General features: G+C 43.9%; 1 protein-coding gene across 3 annotated transcripts in view; it reads left to right on the top strand.

Annotated features, from left to right (window-relative positions):
* The window catches only part of cnih3 (cornichon family AMPA receptor auxiliary protein 3), a 33,507-nt gene extending 20,338 nt beyond the window's left edge, over positions 1-13,169 (top strand). The window contains exons 4-6 of one of the 3 annotated variants that reach the window (XM_064340264.1): positions 5,835-5,947; positions 8,308-8,451; positions 11,429-13,165. In XM_064340264.1, the coding sequence (XP_064196334.1) occupies positions 5,835-5,947; positions 8,308-8,451; positions 11,429-11,456 (285 nt within the window). In that variant the 3' untranslated portion in view covers positions 11,457-13,165. Of the gene's footprint in view, positions 1-276; positions 1,061-5,834; positions 5,948-8,307 lie in introns of those variants that run through there. The other 2 variants (XM_064340265.1, XM_064340263.1) reach the window with 2 other exon arrangements.
* Positions 13,170-25,403: the final 12,234 nt, after the last annotated feature.

The raw sequence follows: 25,403 nt of genomic DNA, 5'->3' as shown, positions 1-25,403 counted from the left end.
GCCGTTACTTTGTGCATAGAACATCTAGCTCTTTTTCTAAACAACTAGTCAGGATCTAATTATATTAAGCATTTTATGAGTAGCAGTGAGGACAAGTTACAGGTACTAATTCAAAATTGGAAATCTGTACAATTATTTATCACACCTGTTTTTTAAGTGGCAGCTGTCAGTACCTAATTAGAATGTGAAATCTGTAGAAGTAACTGTTGTGATAAGTCTCACATACAGTCACAATTCTGCATTACATATACTAAAATGATTTTGTGCTTCAAAAACTATAGCAAGAGGCAGTCTAGATCCTTGATATTGTTGTTCAACAGCACCTCATTCTCTTAATTGTTCAATTGGAGCCATTGTTTGAATTGGACATCAATTCAGGCATTCCAGGTGCAAACGATGCATTAATTGGTTAGTGACCTAACCACTTCTCTGAAAAACACAAACAACGAGGGCACCAGGACTGAGGGACTGTATTTGAATTTACATGTTTGTGTTGGCATTGTGATTGCTTATTGGGCTCAATCAATTCCACTGAACATTAAGCTTCTGGTGGAGGAGCGCAAATTACCAGTTGCTCTCAAGTAGAATTAAGCGGCCTACATACTTTTGGCTGTGGGCGGACTGAGAGTGGAGTGTGCTACAGGAATTAGCAAATTGCTCTCGGGCAGGTTCATTGTGCTGAGTGATCTCCACCTGTGTGCAATCAGGCATTGATTTCTGCAGCTTAAATAAATGCAGGTGTGCGAGACCCTGGAGGTTAGTATTCTGAGACTGTGATAGAAGAGGGGGCCCCCCAATTATGGCAATTGCAAGTTTTTACTGCTTGTTTTAATGTCCTTTTGCTAGTCCACTGGCTTCAATGGGTACACTAGCAGAACTGGATAGGCATTCTAAAATCTAATGGGCATTTCTGAATTCTAACGGGCATTCTAAAATACAGAATGTCTATTAGATGTACCACTGCGCTCGAAAGAGAGAGCCTATGGTTGAGTTTCTGAATTATCCAATTCTCCAGTTTTTCCTATGGCATACAGGAAAGGAGATCTACTTGATCAACTTGGTGGGTGGGAAAACAGGAAATATTCTTTAGGATTTTTATTTTTTATTTTTGGGGGGTCTAACAGTACCACCCAGTACAGCATGATGATATTGGGGGCTGTTTCTCCAAAGTTGGGGAGAGGGAATATGTCCCCCCTGGGATCAATGTCCACGATTGCATATGAATTTTGAAAAAGCTATAGTATAATATTCTGAATGCAATATGCAGTCCTTAATGGAATTTTGAAATTAGGTTTTTTTTTTTTTTTTTTTTTAAATTTTATTTTGGTCTCCCTTCTATTTCTGGTGTGACATCATTAGCCTGTCAGTTTCCACAGTGGAGCCATCAAAGGCACATGCGCTAACCTTGTTAATTGCATGACTATGCACATTAGGTTGAATTTGAGCTTCCATTTCCAAATTTTCAGCTTGCAAGAATATCCATTTTTATCATTTCATTTGGCAGCCTTCCATCCATAGTTACTCAAGAGGCTCTGATGGAAAGATGAGAAACGTATCGTTTCATGAAATGTTGAACTCTAGCTACAGTGCCACAGACTTTAATATCAAGATTTTATTTCTTTTTTGCCCTTTATTACTCTAGTCTCCAGGTCTCATCTATTATGTGTTTTTTTTTTTTTGTTGTCCAAATGAACATAAGCTTGTGGAGGGGAGCTAAAACCTGTGGGGAAATCTAAAGGTTTAAAGGCTCTAATAGCACTCAGTTGGTATAGATTTGCGTTTTTACCAAAATAGCTCACGAGTCAACCAGTGTCCCGAGCCCATGTGATCAGTCTGAGAAGTGTGTAATTAAAGTTAAGTGGCGTTAATTGGTAACCACGGCACAGCCACTGCTGGGGAAAAGAAAAAAAAGAATGGAGCATTCTGGGAATAATAATCCTCCAGTCGGTGCGGGGGGGAGGAGCGGGAGTCAAACGTGCATCAGTGAGCTGAGCGCGATAGCTCTCGCTAGGCGCCGAAAAAAACACTGAACGGGCGCGACGCTGAACGGGCGCTCGTCCCGTGGAGGGGGGATTAAGAAAGGAGCCCTCCAAACGCACCTGGGAACCTCTCGAACTTCGGCGCTGAGTAACTCTGAGCAACTGCAGCGGAGTCTCTTAATTACTGAGAAGGTCTGACCCGTTGGAGTGTCTCTTTCTCTTGACTGGGCCCAGGGATTGGTTCTTATGAGGAGGGGGGAGGAGGTTAATTGCGTGCTTATGAGCCTAAACATTTTTTCCAACTTCTCGTCCTGTATCCTGTGTTACCCTGGAGCGGTTCGTGTTCTTCTGTAGTGCAGATAACTCAATCTAACCTTGGTACATTTTCGCCTTCACTTTTGTCTATTGAATAATAAATATTTTTGGCCGGAGGGCGATTGAAACAGTTTAAAAATGTGCAATTTAGTCGTTTCGGAGTCTTAGCAGACTTACAGAAGTGTATTTAACATGATAAGGAAACACCACAACAGCAAGAAATGGGCAATGTACAGAAACAATAAAATAAGTGGCACCATCAAGGCGCATGTCTGAAGACCTGTAAAATAAGTTATGTGGAAGTGAGAAATCCTACAAAGAGCTTCCACTGCATCCTTTCAACTGACAAGTTCAGTCGGTTATCTGATGACAAAACACAAACCAAAAACCAAAAAAAAAAAAAGATTCTCTGAATTTTTTTTTTTTTTGTGGGAGAAAGTTCTCAGCCTGTCAGCAGAACGCGGGCCACGTGAGAACTTCTCACCAAAGATGGCCGACGGTCACGTCTCTCGCTCTGATGCACGGGGTCTGTCCGATGTGGGTGTCGAAATGTGGAGTAATCTCGTCTCCTTCGCGGAGCTCTCTCTCTTTTTTAATTTTTTTTCGACCTAATGAAGTCGAGTTGAAAGTGCGGCGGTGGGGGAAAAAAAAGGGGTCTAGGGGTGTTGGGGTGTTGGGGGAGGAACAGAAGCACTGGCGCCCCAAAGGTAGTCAGCTGCGGAAGAGGCCTCGGGCCGGGCGAAACGGAGCTGTAATTACGGATCGGTCCCGGCGTTCTCCTCTTCGGCTCCGCCAGCTGCTCCAAATTACCACTTTTCAATTAGGCCCAAACGCGGCTCGAAGCCACCCCCGTCGTCTTTGTGACGTCACCCGGACCGGGGCTGCGCAGACGACACGGAGGGGCCGCGTGCCAAGTTAAAAATATTGTTTCCTGATAAGTGTGTAATTATTGCACTGAGATTAGAAATCCCTGAAATAGTTTTAAATGAGGTCGTGCTTTGGTGCGCTTTCGCAGTCTGACAAGGAAGGAAGAAAACACTGGATAGATTTTTATTTTATTTTTATTTTTTTTCTCTTCCTGCCATTTTCAATGCACAGGAATAGCTACAAAACATTAGCAGCTGGGCGGGCTTATTACTGTTACACTAGGTGTAGATAATAAAAATGGTATAAAATAGAAAAACCCCTGTGTGCCGTTATAATGAATCCACTTCCCTTCCCTTAGGCATCCTAGTTTTTGTATTTAAGAAATCAGCCCATGCTTTCCTTGACCTCTCTTCCCCCAGGCATGCAGAAATTGTATTAAAATTACACTTCCCATCCCAAAAATCCATAGCAAAGCTTTACCTTCCACAATATCCATTAACCCTTTAAGGCATAAGATCACTGACATGCAATTAGAATGTTCATAACTGAACATTCTAATGCTGATGTCACAATCTCTACTGGTAATTTAAAGCAATGGAGTTCTAGAACTCTGACTTGGCAAAAAACATTCCAAAAAGCCTACTCTTCAAAGGGTTAAATATAGCATGCAGTAGTAGACTGCAGCCAGTCCCTTACACCCTCATACCCACATGCAACTTATACAGGGGGTGCTCCTAGGTGAAATAAACTGATCCAAGCTTTGCCCTACTGCAGCATAGTACTTCCATGTGCTGTACATTCCCCAACCCTGCACAGAAAGTATGATATCTGGGGGGGGACAAACATTACTAGTTTACCATTTTATTCATTCATTCTCATCTTATTTTCAAAGCTTAATTCCATTTGTTCATGATTGCTTGATGTGGGGCATGAGCTCAAGATGAACATATAAACAAGATCCTTCTGACATGTGCAAGGCTTGATTGGATTGATCTGTTTATGCAATGAGTGAATGAATTCATCTCCGGTGTACGGCACTGTAAATTGGCAGCTGGTGGTTAAGGTAATCAGAGAAGTTCAGAACATTGGTATTTTACAAATATTTATCTTTTATATTTAGCTTCAGTTAAATTGTCTGAAATGTTCAATTAAAGGAAATTGGTTTTTTTAGATGAGCTCCTGCATTTGCTTTGTGTGTGTACAAAAAAAGAAATCACATACTGAAGATCACAAGAGGAGCATGAAATACACAGTGGTCTTCTCTCACCGCACCCCGCCCCCCCCCCCCACCCACCCCCCACCCCCTCCCATTTCCTGGGGCTGAGCTACAACACTTTGTAGCAGAAATCCCAAACACTGTGTAGTGTGTTTCATTGTTCTACCTCCCCCACAGAACCACACGAAGCCACAGATGAATCAGCACAAACTCCCAATTGCTTTGTGCTTTCACACATACTTCTCCAAACAGGCCTCGTCATGCACTGTTTTACCAATGTTATTGCCTTTTTCCCCAATTGCGTACATCAGATTGAGCAGCTATTTATAGAGCAATTTGGGCACTGCGGCAGTTCGCGGCAGTGTCAGAGTCAGCGGCACTGTTGATTCAATGGGTCGCCTTTGACAACAATGCAGAAATGCATCTGATTGCCACAGCAGTGATGTTTTGGAGCAATGTAGATGGCAGATGGCCTGAAATGAGTTGTACCGAAGTTGCTATTTTGGTCTTTGTTGTTTTTAGCACTTACTACGCGTGGGTGTAATTGGGGACTGTGTGTTTTTGGTTTTTTTTGAGGGGTTTTTTTTTGTTCGTTTTTTGCAGGGAGGTGGTGGACTGCCTCATACATTGCAGTAGTACTTCAGCTAGTGGTCTCAAATGTGGCATGAAACAGGGTGGCTGTAATTCAGAGACAAATTCCCACTCATTTATCACCAATTTATAGCGCCCATCTAGTGGATGCTCGTCAGCCATTTTGTATCAGAATACTCGAGCGCATTATTTCAAGAGGAGCGGTTCACGTAGCCAATGATAGAGGGGGACGATTCCGTGGCCGTAATGAAGGTTAACCTTAGCTCTGGACCTAATCTACAATATGTTACAAAATTTTATTTTCATAATAGTTGCACATTACATAAGTATTAATCTACAGGTTAATAACCTAAAATGAACTAAGAATTAAACATCAAACAACCTAGATCTGGCATAACAATGGTTTTAATGCCCGTGTCCCACCTCATCAAAGATTTAACACTCATTGTATTTACACTTCAAATGTATTTAATATTATTCTGTGCTTGTGTAAGTACTGCCACTGACGCATCCCAGATGAACTAACAGGCTCTTTTTTATGTTGCTGTTTGTTTCTGCTTAATTATTTCAACCATAATAAATGCTATTACAAGTAGTCATAACCTGTACTGATATAAAGAAATAATATTCACGTGGGGGGAAAAAATGAATGGGTCAATAATACGTGGGCCATGTTTAATGTGAATGGGTTGATCTTAGCCATTTAGCTTTATCCTCAGGCTGCTGGACAGTTGCTAGTGTAACTCGAGCATAGCCACTTACATTCTCATACGATGTCAGTTTCTCTCTCTCTACAACAGTGCCCGCTTCATTAACGTGATTATGATTAGCCGCTAAAGCCTTGCGGTTTCTCTCCTCCTCCCCAGCTGGTGCTTCCGGAATATTCCATCCACGGCCTCTTCTGCATTATGTTCCTGTGCGCTCAGGAGTGGCTGACTGTGGGCCTCAATGTCCCACTCCTCTTCTACAACACGTGGAGGTAAGGACCAGAATCGCCCCTTCCCGTTTTCCGAAAACGGCCGGCCCCTTTCAAAAAACAGCTGCGCACGCTCGGTGCCAGTGGCTTGTGGTTCACACTTCGCTGGCGTTGGCTGTCGCTGTCAAACATGTGCCTTTACTCACCATCTGCTTTGACAAATGCAACTGAACAAAAACCGATAAAAGAAAACGACCAAAAACTCATCTCGTACTACTAAATTATGTATTACAATTCATCTGTACGAATAGATCAAACCTTACTGCCTCAGATTTAAGTTTCGGAAAGAACACAGTAGCACTAACCCCTGTTTATATGTCAACTGTGATATCTGTGAAAGCCTAGCAATTAAAAAACAAATGGACTGCCTGTCAAAATTCAAGTCTCTTGTGTGTTAGTGGGGTTCTCTAGTCTTGCTGTTGTTTAGTTTAACAAACAACAGAAAGTGTAATCGCACCCAGCGACTCGAAGGACTCCGATTGGCTGCTTCTGTGCGGCTGGTTGAAGTCACATGACGCGTTTGCATCTCGTTAGTTGCCAGAGCTGCCACATGGCCTTTGGCTACAGATGCCACTCAGGGTTGCAGCTGAGAGAACGTTCTGGCCCCCGACACGCCTGTCTCCCTCCCCCACCGAGCCCAGCTGAGGCCTACTGCCTTTCCGCTTTTACTTCACTCCGCTCCGCAAGATTTCAGCTGACGCTCTTCCTCCCCCCTCCCCTCCTCGTCCTCCTCCTCCGCGTGTCCTTCTGTCTGAACTGCGTGACCTTCGAGGCACGCGGGTGTGCGAGAAGGAGAGATACAGAGAGGGAGTAAAAGACAGAGGAGAGAACGAGAGGAAAAGAGGGAGAGAGAGTGAAAGAGAGGTGGGGGGAGAAACAGGGAAAGAGTCATAGAGAGGAACAAATAGAGTAGTTAAGAGGGGAAAAGGAGGTGAGGGGGGTGAGAGAGAAAGAGAGAGAGAGAGAATGAGAGAGAAAGAAAGGGGAGAGCTTCACCACAGGGTTAGCCATGCGGAACGAGAGTCCAGATAATAAGTCATAAATACGTATGAGAGTGAGGGGTCAGTGAGAGGGGTCTCGGAGTGGAGTTTGAGTGGATGGCTGTGGCTGTGGGCTCCCGAAATCTCCTTTTTTTTTCCTCAGACAACGGTCCTCAGAAGTACTTTCAGCATCTGGCTGTTCCAGATGAAAGCCGTACAAGCGTCAGCAGCTGTTGCGGTTGAGGGGATTATTTGTTGTTTTGTTTTTGTTCCTCCCCGGTCATGAGAGCACCAACAGGAGGCGTGGCCTCGGGAACGGGCTGATCCAGCATCTCTGAATGTTTCAGGCGCAATTTAGATCGGATTCTTTCCCGCAGCGTAAAAAAAAAAGCCTTTTGATTTGAATCTCATTACGCGTCGTTAATATTTCATGTTAACACTTGGCATTTGCTGCCACACTTGCGGTGACGGTTAATTTGTGTACGCAGCTGGTCTGGCTTTAACCTGGGGCCCGGCGTGTCTGTGTGTCTCTCGCGCACCTGCCAGCGCCGCGTAGCGCTCGATCGTTTCTGATTTCGCCAGAGCGGGGACCCCCGCGTTTCGGGCGGAAGCGAAAGCCGGCTTGGCAGGGGTCAGGGTAGAGGTCCGGATCCCCGAACCGGAGCCTGGAGCGGCTCTTCGCTCCTCGAAGACGGGGCGTGGCAACACCGCCTCGCTGCGGGGCTTCCCGAAGCCGCCGCAGCTGCTCACCCTTCGCCGGGCGTTGTCACATGCCATCTGGACCCCTAACGCGGAGGACGGAGCGGAATTTCAGCGCTCGAATCGGAATGCGGCGCGGCAGAAAGGCGACCGGCGAATGTGTGCTCGCCAAAAAAAAAAAAAACATCCAATCTACAATTGTCCCCAAAATATTTCAAACTCTGTCCTCCTTCCCCCACGTTCTCGTCTGTCTTATTCCTTCTTTCTGAAGTGTTAACAATTATATTTACTGTTTACAATTTGGTATTTATCAGATGCTCTTAGCCAGAGCGACAAACAAAGTATTTGTGACTCGACACAGTAAAGGGGGGGGGTGAGATTGCTCAGCCGTCAACTTTACACAATGTTTAGATTTTGTCCGATGAGATTTCGAAAGAAAATCATTTTTTTAAGCGCAGATTTGGAATCTTGAAGTTCTCACCCATCATTCCCTTAAGTGCCATAATGTGCCAACATGAAAAAAATGTGAAAATAAAATGTGAACAATTCCCCCGATCGTTTGCCACGTTGGGTCACACTTGCGAACGTATGGGGGGGATGTTCCGGTCCCTGAGGGGGGGGGGTGTGGGAGGGGCCGCTGTTTCGAGCTGAACTACCCGTGCTTGTCCTCTCCCTCTTCGGTAGGTACTTCCATAGCCCCACGGACACGCCCGAGCTCCTCTACGACCCCGCCTCCGTGATGAACGGCGACACGCTCAAGTTCTGCCAGAAAGAGGCCTGGTGCAAAATGGCGTTCTTCGTCCTCTCCTTCTTCTACTATCTCTACTGGTGTGTGGTTTGTACCACTTTCCCCATGTCCCCGAGCACAGTATGAACTATATTAATCGTCGTTCGGTTATTAACGTGTGAGGAATAATGGTGACAGAATCTCTCGTTGTTGTCGTTCTGTCCTCCGCAATTGTGCATATGTAAAAATGCAGGGTTGGTTTTATTTTCATTTGTTTATTTTATTTTGTTGTTTTTAATTTAAAAAACAAAGTACGTTTTTGTTGGCTGTCGGATGGTTTGTGCCATCCGAGCCACTGTTCTAGCGGTGGGTTGGCCCCGTTGCCTGGCACCGGATTCAGACTGATGTAAAATGAAGTAGATTTAGCAAAGAAAGGGCTTGAAGCTTTGATCTTCATTTCTCTGCATTGTTTGTTATCTAATACCTAAAAACATTCTTATGATCAATAAGTCTAAATTTATGAAGATCAAGAGCAGGGAGATGGTCCTTTCAGAAAGACCCTGGTTTTTTGGTGGCCTCTCAACGTGGTCATTTGTTTTAATTTTTTTTTTTGTTACCCCCCCCCCCCCCCCCACCCCCTTTCTGAACAGCGGTTGTGAATATGGTGTTACTTCCCTTTATTATAGCGTGTACTGGACCTGACCTGAGATTTCACGCCTCATTGGTCGTAGTGAGTTTGACCCCCCCACCCATACTGTTCCTACTTAACAGCACTCCTGTTTTTTGGAAACACAGCCTGATGCCATGCTGTCCCTTTAGGAACTGGTGGATGTAGCACACAACCCAAGGAACCCACAAACAGTGCCCCCCCCCCTTCCCACAGGTCCCAAACAGCTGGTGTTTTTGCAACAGGAAATCTTGTCGATACGGCGGCTGCAGCCCAGTTCAGCAAAATGGCAGCCATTTATAATTCAGCAGTGCTGCCCTGCTTGCTTATATTAGTCCCTTTCATGTCAATTGGTATTTTCACCATTATGCATGACAGCCTTACCCTCGCCTACCCCATTTACATACACATGCACACACATACCTAACCCTCAGCCCTCCACCCTCTACACGCGCATGCCCACACACACACGCACATGAACACAAACACACACATACAAACATGCAGGCATGCACACACACACATATACACGCACACACACACACACACACATATACACGTGCACACACACACACACACATGCACGCACACACACACACACACACACGTGCACACGCACACACACACACACATGCACACACATTAATGTTCCTCAGCATGCCCCAGTAACCCACACATATTATAACTAACAACTGTGTGGCATCTGCCGCCAAGCACACTTCCCCTCGCAGATCAATGAAAAATTGAAGATTGAGCGAGGCAGGAGGTCCGCACCCAGGCAGCAACCGGCAGCCACAGCTCATTAGCCGAACCCCCTGCTTAAATCTAATGAAACGCAGCTGACGGGGGCCGCCCTGGCGAGACGGGGGACGGGGGGGATGGGGGGGGGAGAAAGCTGAAAATAAAAACTTCTGCTACGCGGGGTCGCTCTTCGAAAAGGGCAGGGCTGTGGCTTTTCGAACCCCGAGCCGGTAGACGCAGATCCCAAACGCGACGCTCGCCGTTGCCACGGCGGCCCCCTGATGTTCGCGCCCGCGCTGGGTGTAAAATGGAGGCTGTGCCTTGGCGGAGTCGCCCTTTAGAAAAGGCCGCCGCTGCTAAGCAAATTTAAATAAGTAATGAGGTCTGTAATGTGCTGGGAGACAGCGGCTGTGCGCGCGCACACACCGCATCGCTCCTTAAAGTTCTCGCTCGCTAACGGCGTCTCCTCGCACGCCAAGGCCGCGGCCGGTTTGCCGCGTCAGCCCGTTCTCTCGTTTTTACGAACGCGGTAAACGCGGTTCGTAAAAAAAAAAACCGCGTCTGATTTTTTTTTTTCGCACACGCGGCAAATTTTCCTGTATTCCATAAGACCCGGCGGTCGCGTAAATCGCAAGATTTTTTTTTTCAAACGCAAGGTTATTAGTGATTCAAACTGAAATACGGCAGTTGGAGTGTCATCGATGCCATTTCCTTGAGGTAACCTCGACATCCCTGTTTTATGTGGGTGTGGCATTGGCCGCATCAGGAGAAATTGCGTTCCTTTCGACCTTGCGCGCACACACGCAGTCCACTCTGTGTGATCCACAGGGCTGAAAAAAATTGTCATGTTTAATCTCTCCATCATCCGGTTCAGTCCCCACCCTCCCCCAACCCCACACTTGCTGAAGGAGGCAGGCAAATACTGCGCATTAATAACTTTAATCTAGTGACAAAGTGTTCCTGGCACCAGATGCTGTATTGGAGGGAGGCTGGCTAATTAACTTGCACCTCTGTTGGGTGAGAGAGTCCTTCCGGCTCGTTGGCACCTCCGCATGGGCAGGCGCTGGTTTGGGTTTTTTTTCTTTTTTTTTTTTTTTTGGGTTTTTTTTTTTCCTCCTGTCAAAATTCTGGAAGCAGGGAAGAAGTTCTTCTTTCAGTCATGGCTGTTCAGCTAACGAGATGGGTGAATACACTGCTCCAGCATAGTCGTGTCCCCAGTGAATTTCTACTCTTCAAACATTGACCAAACATTGATATTTTTATCCTTTATCTCTTTCATGAATATACTCCACTGTGTTTTTGTTTTTATTCAAAGCCTTTTTTGTTAGTTTTCTGGGGGGTTTTGCAGTGCATACAAACAGTGACAGCTCCATATGTGGACAAAATGTTTTACTTTATGTTTTTTTACTTAAAGCAATCAGAAATAACCTTTAACACTGAGAAGCATTCAGCACTGGCCACCATCAACCATCAAAACATTTGAACCCCAGAGGAAGCATGAATCAGTCCTGTGTTGCTTGATTTCTGCATTTTTCTTAATGAACCGCATATTTTCAGGAGTGGTTTTGGTGTCCAGAACTGAGCGTGTGTCGAATGTTCATGCGAGTGGGTACCCGTATACTTACAGCTGCTCTTTGTTTTTTTGTTTTTTGTTTTTCTCTCTCTCCTAGTTTGATCTACTCTTTAGTAGCTTGGTAACGCGTAGCATCTGCGTCAGAGCTCTCGCCGTGAGAGAGAGCCCTCCCTGGGATGTTGGGTAAACTCAAGTCGGGTTTTTTGCACTTGGATTCTGGAGAACCAATTTGGAGCAAAAAGAGCACTTTTCAGGCTGCAAGCAATTTTCACCCGGAGGGTCGGGGGTGGGCGGGGTGAAGGAGGAAGGGGGGGGAGAGGGTGGGGGGGGGGGATGTGTGTTTGTCAGTCTGGAGAGGCAGCATTTTTACAGTGGGTTCCTGTCTTCTCAACATACGTTAAAGGAAATGTCAGCGTTTACAGTTCTCGGTCAAAGGCACAGTCGTGTACGTGCGTCAGAGCGACTACCTACAGTATGTCTGTCTGTCTGTCTCTCCTAGGCCAATGTTTGTAATATCAGCTCCCCACCGCCACCCCCCCCCCCCCCTTTTTACCCCCACCACCCTGTTCAGGAGCCAAGCGTTTGTTGCAATTGTCATTTTGCACAGTTTTTTCGTCTCAGGCACAGCGAAGTACACTAGTCTGGATGTAGCCCTCTCACGTACTACTGGTAGTTTCAATTGGTGTCGTGCAAAAAAATATTTATACATAAGCAGGAAATGGAGACCAGGTCAAGGTAGCAAACAGGGTCATCGAATGTTGCATTTTTATCCGAGGCATACCTGGCCTGTATGTTCATACACACCTGAGCTTTTGTGATATGTCCATTTGTGTATTCGGAACAAAATTATTATTATTATTATCATTATTTTGTTTGTTTGTTTTAATTTTAATTGAAATGTCATCTATGAAGCATTACTGTATTGATATGGAAGCTGTGTGATAATACCTTGTCATTGTGCTGTTATTCGGTGACTTATTTAAGAAGTGCTTAATAGATACAAACTGCAATTATAAAGCTTTTTTTTTTATTTAAAAAACATACTCCTGTAGCCTAATTCTAGAAACTTTTGAGGTATCACAAGTATACAAAATGACTTTGCACAATAGTTACTATGGTTTTGCACAATATTTGTATACCCTGACAGAGTGGAGGTCTTCCAGTACACCCAAAAATGCAAGTCGCCATTTTATGTAATGATGGATACAAAATTAGCCGCATAATTTCCACATTGTTATCTTTGAACACAGACCAAATCCATAATTATTTATAAGTTACATTTATCTGTATTTATTTGATTGGTTGTTGTTGCCTACTTACCTACGACTGCAGGCAGTTTCTGTTATAGGCTGCAAGTGTTAATAGAAAAGTGAAACTTTCTTGGTAATTCATCTATTGAAAAAGTATTGAATTATTTAAAACTACTTTCGAATCAAAAGTGTTTTTGTAAATGTTTCGCAGTGTTTCTGAAAAGAGACACAGACACAGATGGAAACTTGGAGCTTTCATTTTTTTGTTTCCCCATCAGTGTTTTTCAATCACAGTTGTTGCCAAAAACACCGTCTGAAAACAAGTTTCTGCAAACAGCGAAGCATGCAACACAATGACATTTCTGTTTTTAGGTTCTTTCATGAGATCCTGTGTACTTGCATAGTTTTTGATTTCTGTTGCATCAGAGTTGTTCCTCTGACTTTTACAGGGGAAGACAAAAAGAAGCTCACTGTTGTTGTTTGATCTTGTTTAGACATTTTATATCTTTGCCGTGTGTACGTATCCACCCATGGTTAATTTAGATATTATTAAATAAAGTATTGGTTATTTTAAAAACTTCCCTCTGGGTGTTTTTCTTTACAAGTCCTTAATGCTGTAGACTGTACTGGTTAAGTGAATCCAAGGTTGAATTCTACAGTGGATAAAATGTGTTTTGTGACTATAAAACTTGAATGAATTATATGAACAATGAATTATTTTTTTCTCTGCCTTTTGCCAAAGAAAAACAATAGTCTGGGTTCAATCAACATTTATCCTTAGTTTTAACAAATAAAGGCAACATTTGCTTTTTATTTTTTCACTTGCCATTCACCAAACTGAGTTTGTGAAGAAAAAATGTGCAATGCCTGCAAGTCAATGTTAGAGAAATGTTTATTGAATGCAGGCCAAAGACTTGATTTTCACACTGTGGTTTAAATCACCAGACTGTTGGAGAAAATTGCCCTACCCTCTCTTCAGCTGTAACGAATGACTGTAGACACCTGCCACCTGCGAATCACAGGTGACTTCTTCTCCTGATTCTATTTTCATGCTTAAGAAATTACCTAAATTTAAAATAAGTGGAAAATATTATTAAACTGCATGATATAAGAGATTAAATAATGAAGTGCACTTGCTTAAATATGTTCATTTATGTAAGGATATGGAAGCAATACATTAGACCAGCCCATGGATTCTCTCAAATACAGTGGTGTATGTAGAGTAAGGTATAGATTCAAGAGCTCTTACCACCACAGAAGTCTGTAAGTAAAATTTGGCTTGCCAGAGACCAATCAAGAATTCACGGCGTAACTGAAATATTCCTGCTGTTATCAATTAAAATAAAAAATGATCACATTTGATTACGAGTTCCAGTATGAAGTGTACGCATGTGTACTGTGTGTATGTACAGCAGCCACAATATGCAGACAAGCACAGCTGTGTCGTTATTCGTTACTGTGAGGAACACAGGAAATTAGCTTCCACTGGATTGAGATCGCCAGATTGCCCCCCAAACGATTGATGGTTAGCCAAAGGAAATGTGCAAAAAAGATTTAGGACTTAATTAAATACACTTAGCTAGCTGGCCAAAAAAAAAAAAAAAGATTGCAGGAAAAACGTCCTCAGTGAATGTAGGGTAATGGCAAGAAAGCAACACCAGCTGCGGTTGTGAATTCTCACAAGAGAGAATAATAGTGCCAGAGGTCTTGCTTGTTTTTTAGGATTACGGTCACCTCCTGTAACATCAGTCACGGCCAGTGGTTCACAGGTCTAAGACTTCCTAAGACCTGCCAACGTCTGTGCGGGGTTTATTATTTATTTATTTGTTGTGCTCGTTCTGTTGCAGAAAGACTTGTACGCTGCAGACTTATGCGATTAAAACACATCGGTGCAAGAAAATGTGCTCAAAAGTGCATGCAATTCAAACCTTCCTCAGTGCATGACGAACAGACCAAACAGTGTCTACCCTCAGTCCTCGAAATAACCACAAGCGATCGGTAAAGAGGGCACGTCTTCAGATAATTAGGTAATTAGATAATTAAGAGGGTGTGTCTTTATGGTGGACAAAACGGATAACACGCAATGAAACCGTAAAGACTGACACATTTCTTCGCACATGACACGTATGTCAAACGTGACTAGTGCCATTTTGTTTTTTGCGCTGTCATCGGCTTCTGTGACATCTGTGTAATTCCCCGAACGTCGGTTACCGTGATTCAGAGCGGCAGCTGGTGCTCTTAGCGGTGCCGCCAAGCGTTCAAAATGCGTTTTTCTTTATTTCTCCCCCTGTCCCGCCGCGATGGTGGCAATTTCATGGCACTGCGCCTCCCTGCGTCGCACCTGGTCCGCGGGCCAGATCTGTGCCACGCACGCTCTTCCAATTACACCAGAGTTACAGGCGTTTTCCGTGCCGAGCGCCTTAACACTTTCTGCGCTTAAAGCTGTGAAATGAAACTCATTTAGCGTCTCGGTAGGTCCGGCATTCCGTCTTGTAATTCCCTACACAGTACGGTGGCTCCATGAGTGTTAAATATGTCTGATATTTAGACCTTATCCTGCATTTCGACAACCCCCCCCCCCAACTTCACCCTCCTTCCACCCACAAGCTCCTCAAATCCTAAAATAAAATAAATACTTATTATATATATATATATATTCCTTATTATGCATTTGTAGGTTGTTGTAGCATTTGCTGAAGTTCTGTTAGCCTCCGATAGCACTGCGCTAGCTCTTTCCCTTTCCAGCGAGAATAAGCCGAGGCAGCGGGTCGACTTTTCTGAACTTGACTCGTCATCCTTGATCCTCTGATCATTCAGTCCCTCTCCTTGGATAGATGCACTAAGCATCACAAGGACTGACAACTGTGCCCCACCCCCACCTCCCACCCCCCATCTTGGTAATGGATGTGGAACCTGTCAGACTCTGCAGACCTCCATCTTGTCAGCTTGAATTACCCCCGGGGGGGAGAGGGGGCGGTGTGGGGGGGGGATTTCACTTCCACTGCCACCCCTCCCCTCACCTCAGTGCCAAGTTCACCACCCGGCTCTTCTCTGTCTTCAATCACAACACCACAGCCAGCGATAGTCACTGTACACTGCCTGGTTTCCTCCCCCTAACCCAGGTTGCTGTGAGATCAGATGGGTTTCAAATATCACAGACATCCTGGAGGGATTCCTCTTTTCTTTCCTTTTTTTCCTTTTTTCTCCTTTTTTCCCCCCGCTCAAAGACAGGGCTTAGAGGAGATTTCTAAGAGGGGGAAGGGGGGGGGGAGAGAGAGCTCCCTGTTAGATGTCAAACCTCAGCAGTTTTCCACATTGTCAGGCTTTTTGATGACTCCAATCTTAGGCCCAGTTCACTGTTGGAGCTGATAGCCACCAGTGGGTAGCTTTAGTGTCATATCATGTTTCACAGGGTTACACAGATCTTCAGCATTACTGGTTGAATGTCTATATGACTTTATGGTGCCGAGATTTTTTAAAAACATGGAATAGGATACAATTCAAATAACACCACCAAATCTCATGTGGTCCGCATGCATCGTTAACAGGCAACACAACAATGATAATTAATGGTGTTAAGTTGTATCTGGGGTTACATCAAACTACAGTCCTGGAGGGCTTCAGTGTCTGCAGGTATTCATGGTTTCCTTTCAATCAGCCCCAATTAAGGCATTGAGGGCGAGGTATGTGGATTCTCCAGCCAATCAACGATTTACTTTAATGACTCGTGCTATAACACTCTGAAAACCAGCAGGCACTGCAGCCTTCCAGGACTGGAGCTTGATAGCCCTGTGTTACATGGACATGGTACAATTGCAGTGGAATAGCGCCCATGGTGCTTGGAACCCGGATTTGCTGCTTGCAGCTGTATTTTATCTTATGTAATTATTTTACTGCAGATGACATGGAAAGTTAAAGTGCAACAAAGAGTCTTTCCTCGAGATTGACTCAACTGGGTCAATTTTCTGGACAGGGTAGTTTACATCTGTAGGTAGTCATTAGTCTTTGCGCAATCGTCAGCAGCTTTCGTTGCTGCGGTTGGTGATATTGTTTCCTAAATTGCCGTGGGGAACAAAAGAGGCTTGTTTTGAAGTCCGTTTCGAGGGGATGGCATATCTGCTTCCCGTGGCAGCTGTGCGGATCATTTCTTTCACGTACAGGAAATGAAACGCACACGCTGGAGGGCGAATGAGATGGAGTCATCCTCTTATGGCCAGAATGAGGTATACGCATATTGTTCTGTGTACATGCTCGGCTCTAACACACACAGACACACACACTCTCTCACACACACACACACACACACCCTCAGGCATGTCTACAAGCATTCAGTTCAAGGATGTGATCTCTTTCAAGTGGTGAGCCAGACCTGGGAATGTCCTTTTTTTTGTTGTTGTCGGTTGTGTTTTTTTAATGCGTAGGCCTGGGAGCAGTGTTCTGCAACTGAACGGTTTATATAGGGGAGTACAGACAGAGGCGAGGCAGGTGTGGAATCCCAAACTCCCATAACGTGCTTTGCTGTCAGAACAGCTGCGGTAAGACGGCTCTGTGAAATGGATTACCAGATGTTGAAGAGGCAAAGCACATTCTCCAAATTATTCTTCTCAGAACATATGATGTGCAGCACATTGTTTTAGTTTTAGCTAAAGTACAATGTGTATTGTGATGGAAACAACTTGAAGAAAAACCAGCTTCTGGTAGTGCAGTAAATATACCCACTTAGAAGGCCCCTTCAAATAACCCTCCTGATGCTAGAGACCCTTGAGACCTTTATCAAATGCCTTCTTATTTGCTACAACCACTAGTGCATGTGTAAATTATGATGTTATATTGTAAGTCTACATAAGACCTGGTGCTATTTAGAACAACATAAATATTTAATTATCATGAACATCACAATATTTCCAAGAATGTAGAAGTGTAAAACATGAGATATATTAAATATAAAATAATAATGACGTTCCTTTGCACCAAAAACATTTTGTTTTGAATATATTTATGCACCCTGCAGGTGAATACCTTAATTAAATTAGTCTTTGCTCTCTGCTCTCTCTCTTTTAAGGAAGGTTTTATATTTATGTGTCTATATTTTGAGTGTGGGTTCCTTCGCTTTTTAAATGTGGAAATGCAAAGAAAATATTCTTTAAATATTTAAATAGGAAGTCTTTTTTAACCTTAATGCTAAAGACCTCTGGGCAACCCCCCCCCCCTTGACCCCCCCCCCCCTTGCCCCCCCCCCAATTTGGACACCTGACATTAGAGGGCATTGCACCGCTGTAAATGTGGAGGTGACTTTCAGACGTGAACCACGGATCAATCTTAATGCCACATCAGTGGCGGAATCGAATTCTAAAACCCGGCGAGCACCTGATTGGCTGCACAGAGCGACTCTCTTCTGCCTCAAATGGAGGACTAAGTGGCGATTTGGCGACTCCCACAGCCCCTCTCATTGAGAGCGATTTAGCGTGACGGACTCATAGGACCCCCCCCCCCCCCCCTATTACCGCCACCAAACGGTTACGCTGTGTCAGGAATTCCTCGACACCTTTATACCTCACAGCTACGCCAGAGAGCGGTCACACAAAGAGGAAGATTAAGCGAACTTCACCTACGTAAGCGCTCGCGCTTGATGAGCACGGATTTTTAATATCCAAAATGAGAACGGGTCACCTTGATGAGGTCACCTTGATTAATAATGAAAGAGAGAAAAAAAATTTAATTGGGTAGAGCGGGATTCTGGGGGCCCAAAGCTCAAAGGTGTAATAGTATACTCAGCTAAACCAAAACCTAAACAAAGGAAGGCTATTATTGGTCAAAGCCCTGCAGTCAGCGAAGGCAATGATGCTATAATGAGTGAAGTCATCATTTAGCGAACACATTCTTCAGGTGGAATTTCCATGTTCTTTTCTGCCGCTTTGTCACTTGTGTATCACTGAAGTGAAGGTTTCAGATGAAAATCTCTGAGGGCTCTGAGCTTCACCAGTGTGAGGTGGATTACCGATGACGAAGAGCTTGCAGTGTGGGGGGTGAAATCATCACATGGGTGTCTGCTTGCTGATGCCTCTGATGTAAATCTCTTTGGACAGAGAGGGGGGGTGTCCGTGAATACTTGTGTGTCACCTGGACAGAAGTGACAAACAGGATGCTGTGTGTGTGTGACTGTGGGCTTATTTATTGATCTCAACGTCCACACGCTCCATTTCTTCGAGCTCCCATAGCCGCTTGTGCTACAGCTGGTTCTCTCATGCACACCAAGACTCACTCCAGGTGCTTAGCCTGGTCGCACATTAACTGCATTGCCATGCACGAATGAAAGTGTGGTTCTTTCTTTGAACAAGCCTTATAATATGCCTGTTAGTTACTGATGCGCTAACCTGTAAAAATTGGTTACGCTGGAAACATATTGAAATATAGTATGTCATGAAGACACTGCAACACTTGTACAGTGAATGGGACAATAAATACATTTTTTCCCCTCATTACTGTAAAGTGCTTTCTTTGTGAGGAAAGTGCCATATAAATGCAATCGTTTATTAATGTTATTATTATTATTGCAATATATTGTTCACCTAGCAGGGGAACAGCAGGCATGCTATTTCTAGGCACAGAAGGTAACCCACACTATTCCTATCAGCTTGATCTTGATGGATGCATGTTCACATAGAGTATAGCTCAGCGGGACAATAGCTGCTAACCTTGTTAGCCACAGACATGAAATTCTCAAAAGACAGAGGTCCAACACAGGAAAGCAACATTTTATTTTGTATTTTTCCACATTGACCAGGAAAGCAGGCTATGACATCTGCTTCCCATCTTGGTAAGAAAAGATTGATTGGTGTTTGCTGACAAAAAGAACAGTTACTGCTGTTTTACAAGGCAATGTTCATACCCAGTTTCTAAAATATGAATATCAGTTTTAAACACACTGTAATATCCAAAGCCATTCAGCATACTGATATGCTGAACTTTGCTGTATTATATATTATAATTTTTCATTTTCACGTTTCACATTTCAAAAAATAATGTTTCACCCCCAGGCAAGTGATAAAGCCATGTTCCAGAATGAATATAAATTTCAAATTCACCCTGGTATTTGTATTCTGCTAAATCACATGTGTCAGCAAAGTTCCACCCCCATTCTGAGGCCTTATTCTGTGCGGTACAAACGGCAAGTGCAAGCTTGCACTCGCGCAACTGGAACAAAAGGCCTTTCTGTTACAAAGCGGCACAACTTCAGACAGGCCAGGTGAAATTCCCCGGGACTGAGAAATTATATTATTCTTAGGACTGGGAAAATAATATTTACCACAAGCTCACAGACCCTGTTCACAGACGTTGACAGTGCTCTTACACGAGAGAGAGAGAGAGAGAGAGAGAGAGAGAGAGAGAATTTCTGAGTGAAAAACCATGCTGTAATTGTAATATAATGCAGGCTGCTCCAGTGCACTAGCGTGACCTTTGCCGTGTCCATCCCTTGATTGACTGCAGGGGGTTCCGGGAGGGGGGTGGGGGGGGGCGGGGGGTTTGCTATATAATGACATTCCCAGTCACGTGGGTAACAGAGGAGTAAAAGGCATTCCCCCCTTTAATGACCCACTGAAAAGAATGATCGTCAATGTCACATGTGTGGCTAGTGTCGCCGGTGCAGAAATGAAAGCTTTGGTCCTGCTCGCCAGGTTACGTCCTACGAGTTCATTACAGGAGATGGCCCATTTGAGATTGTAATGGAGGTACCCCCTTACCCCCTTAACAATGAAGGCAGTGGCTCATGTTATCCGTCGTGTGTGTGTGCCCCCCCCCCCCCCCCATGGTCTGCTGGTTGACTTTTTCCCATACGGCCCTTGATCCACCTGTGCTTACATAGACTGTATGCTTTCGTCTACTGGACTACATGCAAGGGGATATTTTCTAGCCAGTGCACAAAAAACCAGGCTTTCAGCAATGGCTGATTATTTTAACCAAGCAGTTCCGCGAAATTACACATTCGTATCCCAAGCATATGATTGCATGGAAGACCTAATTATCAGGTTTGGCTTACAGCCTCTTTGAGAGCAGCAAGTAATACAACAGACAATATCCCATTATTATCACTTCAGCATATTCCACAGATGGGCAAGCGAAGCCTGTCTTCTCTCTACATGACACGTCTTTCTAATTTCCTCCCTTCCCTGAAGCACACAATGATACCTTTTGTCATGACGACAGGCCATGATGTTCCAGAATAGTCTTCCTGTGGGAACCTCCTCTTATTAGTGGCGACAGGGGTGGGGTAGCTCCATAGACGGCGTGATCTGTTGGGGGAAAAAAAGGGAGGGTGGGGGGGGATCTGGGATCTGGGGAAGGGGGGTGAAGTTGTTCGTTCTGGAGCCCTGCCGTTATTAACGCCAGCGTGCCCGCCCAGCTCGCGCCCGTCCCCCCGCGTTAGATCTGTCGACGTGCCCGGAGGCTGGCCATGAGTGCTGGCCAGGAGAACACGTCCACAAGCCGTCTATGTGGGCCACGGACCATTGAGCAGACCCCCCCCATACCCCAACGCCTCATTGAGCGAACCCCCCCATACCCCACCTCCCCCATTGAGTGGACCAACCCCCCCCCCCCTCCACCCCCTCCAAGCTGCTCAGAGGGGCCTGTGTGTATGCGTGTGTGTATGTGTGTGTGCTTGTATGTGTGTGTTAGGGGAGGGGAAGGGGGGGTGCGCGGGGGGGGGGTGTCGTGTGTCTGCAGAAACAAACATATTAACAAGGAGGCTGCGGGCTAGGGCGAATAAGGGATCTCCCAAAAATAGCAATGCTCTTGTGACAGCTGCCGTCGGAGCATTAGGTTCACATTCTAGATGCCATTTTGTGGGATGCAAACGCATATACGGAGGCCTGTACTGTCGGTGAACGTCACAGGTTCCGCCTCACGCAATTTTTCCATCTTTATTTCTTCATTCTTATGCCATTAATTGAATTCTTTAATCAATTTGATAAGAAATGAGGGCTGTCCTTTTTTTTTTCCCCCACATGGAGGATGCTCTCATTTGATTCTCCAGAGCAGAAGAAAAGAATCAAAGCAATGATAAGTGTTTTAGATTACCCGATTCATGTTCGGTTTCCAAAAGAGATAAAAAAAATATGACATAAAGCCTTGTGCATGACGCATGACTGATTCTGCTTAAAAGGATTTAAAGTCTGCTGTTGAATATATTTGTCTACTTTTCTAGCCCCTACTTATATATATATAGATATGAAATATTAAATTTATAAGCCCATAATATAAGATATAATATATAATAATATAAAATATATATATAATACGCATTTGTGAAAACAATTCAATTAATTCTGATAATAATTATCAATGAATGAAACGGAAAAAGAGATGGTATGATGTTGCCCTAATTTTTTGACATCGTAATCTTGCCTTGTTGCGTGTCACCCTCAATAACAACATTGCGTGTTGGGGGACAGATGGAAGTGCTTTCTCCGGGCAGTGCTACAAGGTAGATGGACACAAACCGGCTTCTGCTTCATTGTGTAAAATGAAAATCTCTGCGGCCACAGTTTATTGACTGTATGCATGTAGCAATGAGTCAATAGCACAGACCGTGTGTGTATGTCCTGTCACTTGAGCGTCGCATTGAAGGGGATTTAGCCCTTCTGCCAGACTACAGTGTGTACGGTATTACATCAGCATTACTATATTTTCCTCGCTAATCAGTCTCTGTGGGGACCTGTCATTTGGCACTGCAAAAGCTGTCTTCTCTGTGGCTGCTGGCTTGCCTTGAATAATTCATACATACAGTGTATATTTTCAGTGGAGTTTTTAAGCATTTGGCCAGAGATACAGTTTTTGTTGTTTTGGCTATGTACACAAGGTTAAAGTGAAGTCGGTCAGCTTTAATTTATGGGTATTTACATCCATATCCATTCATCTATGTTGGAAGTACAGCCCTATTTATACATAGAAACCCCATTTTAGGGGACCAAAAGAAATGAACAAATTAACATAATCTTAAAGTTGTCATATTTAGCACTTGCTTGCAAATCCTTTGCATTCGATGGCTGCTGGACACCTGTGACCCATAGACAGCACAGACACAGTCAGTTCACTTGAAGATTAGACCACGGTAAGAAAAGGGTGGATCCTAATGAAATGGTAAACAGGGCTTTTCATGAAGTCCAGAAACTGATAGTCCTGTCTGGTTCATTTGTATGAAAGGATACATCACACTGGCATTGTTTAAGCTCATATGAAACTGTTTAAGCTCATATGAAACATATTTGTCATACAAACTGTACTGGCCTTCCTGGGAGTTACTCATGATCTGATATGTCACTGATATAACTAAAATGCTTCTTCTACTTTGTCAAGGGCGTCTGATGAAATCAAAGTACAAATCCTGGCAATGGTGGGAACCTTTGATGGTTATCTTTCAAATGCCTTTGATTGCTGAAAGCCTTTTGATTTGGCTGAACTTTATTGAATCTCTTAAGGGGCCAAACAAGGCATATTTTGTGAAGCATTTCATTCAACTTTTGACGCTGATATTTCTCCTGATAGGGTGACATGGAGTATGATCGTCCTCTGTGTATATGCATTTATTCTCCAAAGGCTTTCTCCATTTCCCTGTCCATGCTTCAGTTTATATAATAAGTCCTCTTCTCTTCTGTGTGTGACACCTTCTATATGCATCAATGCGCCTCTTCCAGTGAAGTCTGATGGCTGCACTAGGAAATCTTTTATTTATTTATTCATTATTTTTTTTTGCTTCAGCCTCAGATCCCTCTCCCTTTAATCTTAGCTTTTAAATATCATGAATGATAGATGTGCTGTCACAAAATGGGAATGTCTGTTATCCTTAATATTCAAGTTTCTGCTTTAGAACCCGTAACATTTCAGGTCAAACAGAAAACAAGCCGGCTCCACGTCACTTTTTATCCCCTTGGTGAACTTCAGCTGATGCCGCAGAGGAAAAGCAATTCCAAGGTTAGCTCTAGTTCTTGAATGAACTCTGTCGGATTGTCTTTTTGCTTTGCTGTATCTGAGCCATTGCGGCGTCTATGTAGCTAGCAACAAACACTCCTCTGCTCTGTAGTCAGACCCACACTTCCCCACAGAGAGAAAAAAGGTGCCATGCCCAGAAACGTCCCAAACACATTTTAGAATAACAAATACAGGTAAAGGTGCACAAATTTGGCAAACGTATGTAAAGACAGAGACGGTAATGAATGTAAAGAAATTTATAGACAGGCTTGAGTAAGTGCTACGATGTTTTGTGTAAAGAGTTGGTTTGGTATTTCACAGGAAGTGAAGTGAACACACACACACAACAAAACAGTAGTCAGACTGTGATCTGGGCCTGGATTCAATCAACACATCTCATTGGCTCACAGATAAAAGCAAAAGTGGGGTTTGTTCTTGACAAACACAATTTGACAAGTTCCGCCATCACCATGAGTAAGCTGCAAAAATGTGTGACTGAGAACAAAGGCAAACTTGCACATAATTTTCAATGGAAGTTAAGAACAAATGTTCATTTTAGTCTAGGTCTTGGAGAGCTATATTCTGGGCATTTCAGCTCTTACTCGCCTGGGCCTGAACAAGATGTGTCTGCTGAAGTAAGCCCAGGAAGAGAATATGGTCTGGCTTGTTTCTCAAAATCTTTCACAAATTTTTTACGAAGTTGCCGCTTGCTGCCAGCTCCTCCACGCAGCGTGAGTCCCTTTTTGAATTCTGAAACTGGGACCGAGCAGCAGCATTGGGAACCGCCCAGACATATGCGCCGTCTCTGCCTGAGCGTTCAATTACCAGCGTGCGGCAGGGAGCGCAGGCCTACAGAACCGCCTTCCCTCAGAGCGAGAGGGTTCGCGTTTCCGCGTTAAAAATTAAAACGACGGCAACCCCAAAAAAACAACAACTGGCGCATTATACATTCCAACTGTCCTGGATAGATCCTGTTGTTTTACTATGTTGGATTTTACAAATGCTTAATGGTATTTGTCTGTCTAAACACTATGGTTCTTTTCACAGATTTTTTTTTTTTCTTTGGTTCAAATGCATGAATACCAGGAAGATATTTACGTCATGCAGTTTCTTATAAAATCAGTCATACTGAATTTTGTACTCTAAGTACACGGTGGCCGAAAGCATTTAAGACTATTATTATTAGTACAGTGCTGTGAAAAAAAAGTATTTGCCTCCTTCCCGATTTCCACTATTGTCACACTGAATGGTTTCTAATCTTTAGACAAAATGTAATATAGGACAATTGGGAAACTGAGTAAACAGAAAACATGTTTTTTTATTATTATTTCATTTGACACCAAATCTAGTTCACAACGTATAGTGTAAGCTAAGTCAGTAGGGTTATGGCAATTCATAAACTAGAACTGAGGCATGATTGCGTGAGATATGACAAAGAGCTACAACGTGAAGCTTCTGAGTGTCCACATCTGGTGAGCGAGCCCTTTGTCTGCCTCTAACATCTCAGGGTCATTTTCCTCAGATGTGGCTTTAAAACCCTATTATGGGCTCTTGTTTATCAGATTACTCAGACCAGCTGTAGACTAATAACGCCTCGCGCGCAAAAAAAAAGAAAAAAAAAAAGCTGATATATCTGCTTCAGATGTTCCGTTCTTTATTTTCTTAAACCGCATCTGTGCGGTGACATTTAAAATCTCGTGGCCCCATTTATTATGTTTGCTTATCGTTATCCTTACTGATATTACCCCGGTAGCAGATATGGGAATTCCGAGGTATTGGGTCGAGTCCGGAATTCGGCTGCTCTTAATTCGCTCGATTTTTTCCTGCGTTCCGATTGGAGATCTATATCTCCCG

Source organism: Anguilla rostrata, chromosome 6 (genome assembly GCF_018555375.3).
Source record: "Anguilla rostrata isolate EN2019 chromosome 6, ASM1855537v3, whole genome shotgun sequence".
NCBI lineage: Eukaryota > Metazoa > Chordata > Actinopteri > Anguilliformes > Anguillidae > Anguilla > Anguilla rostrata.
This window is presented reverse-complemented; position numbering and strand designations above follow the sequence as displayed.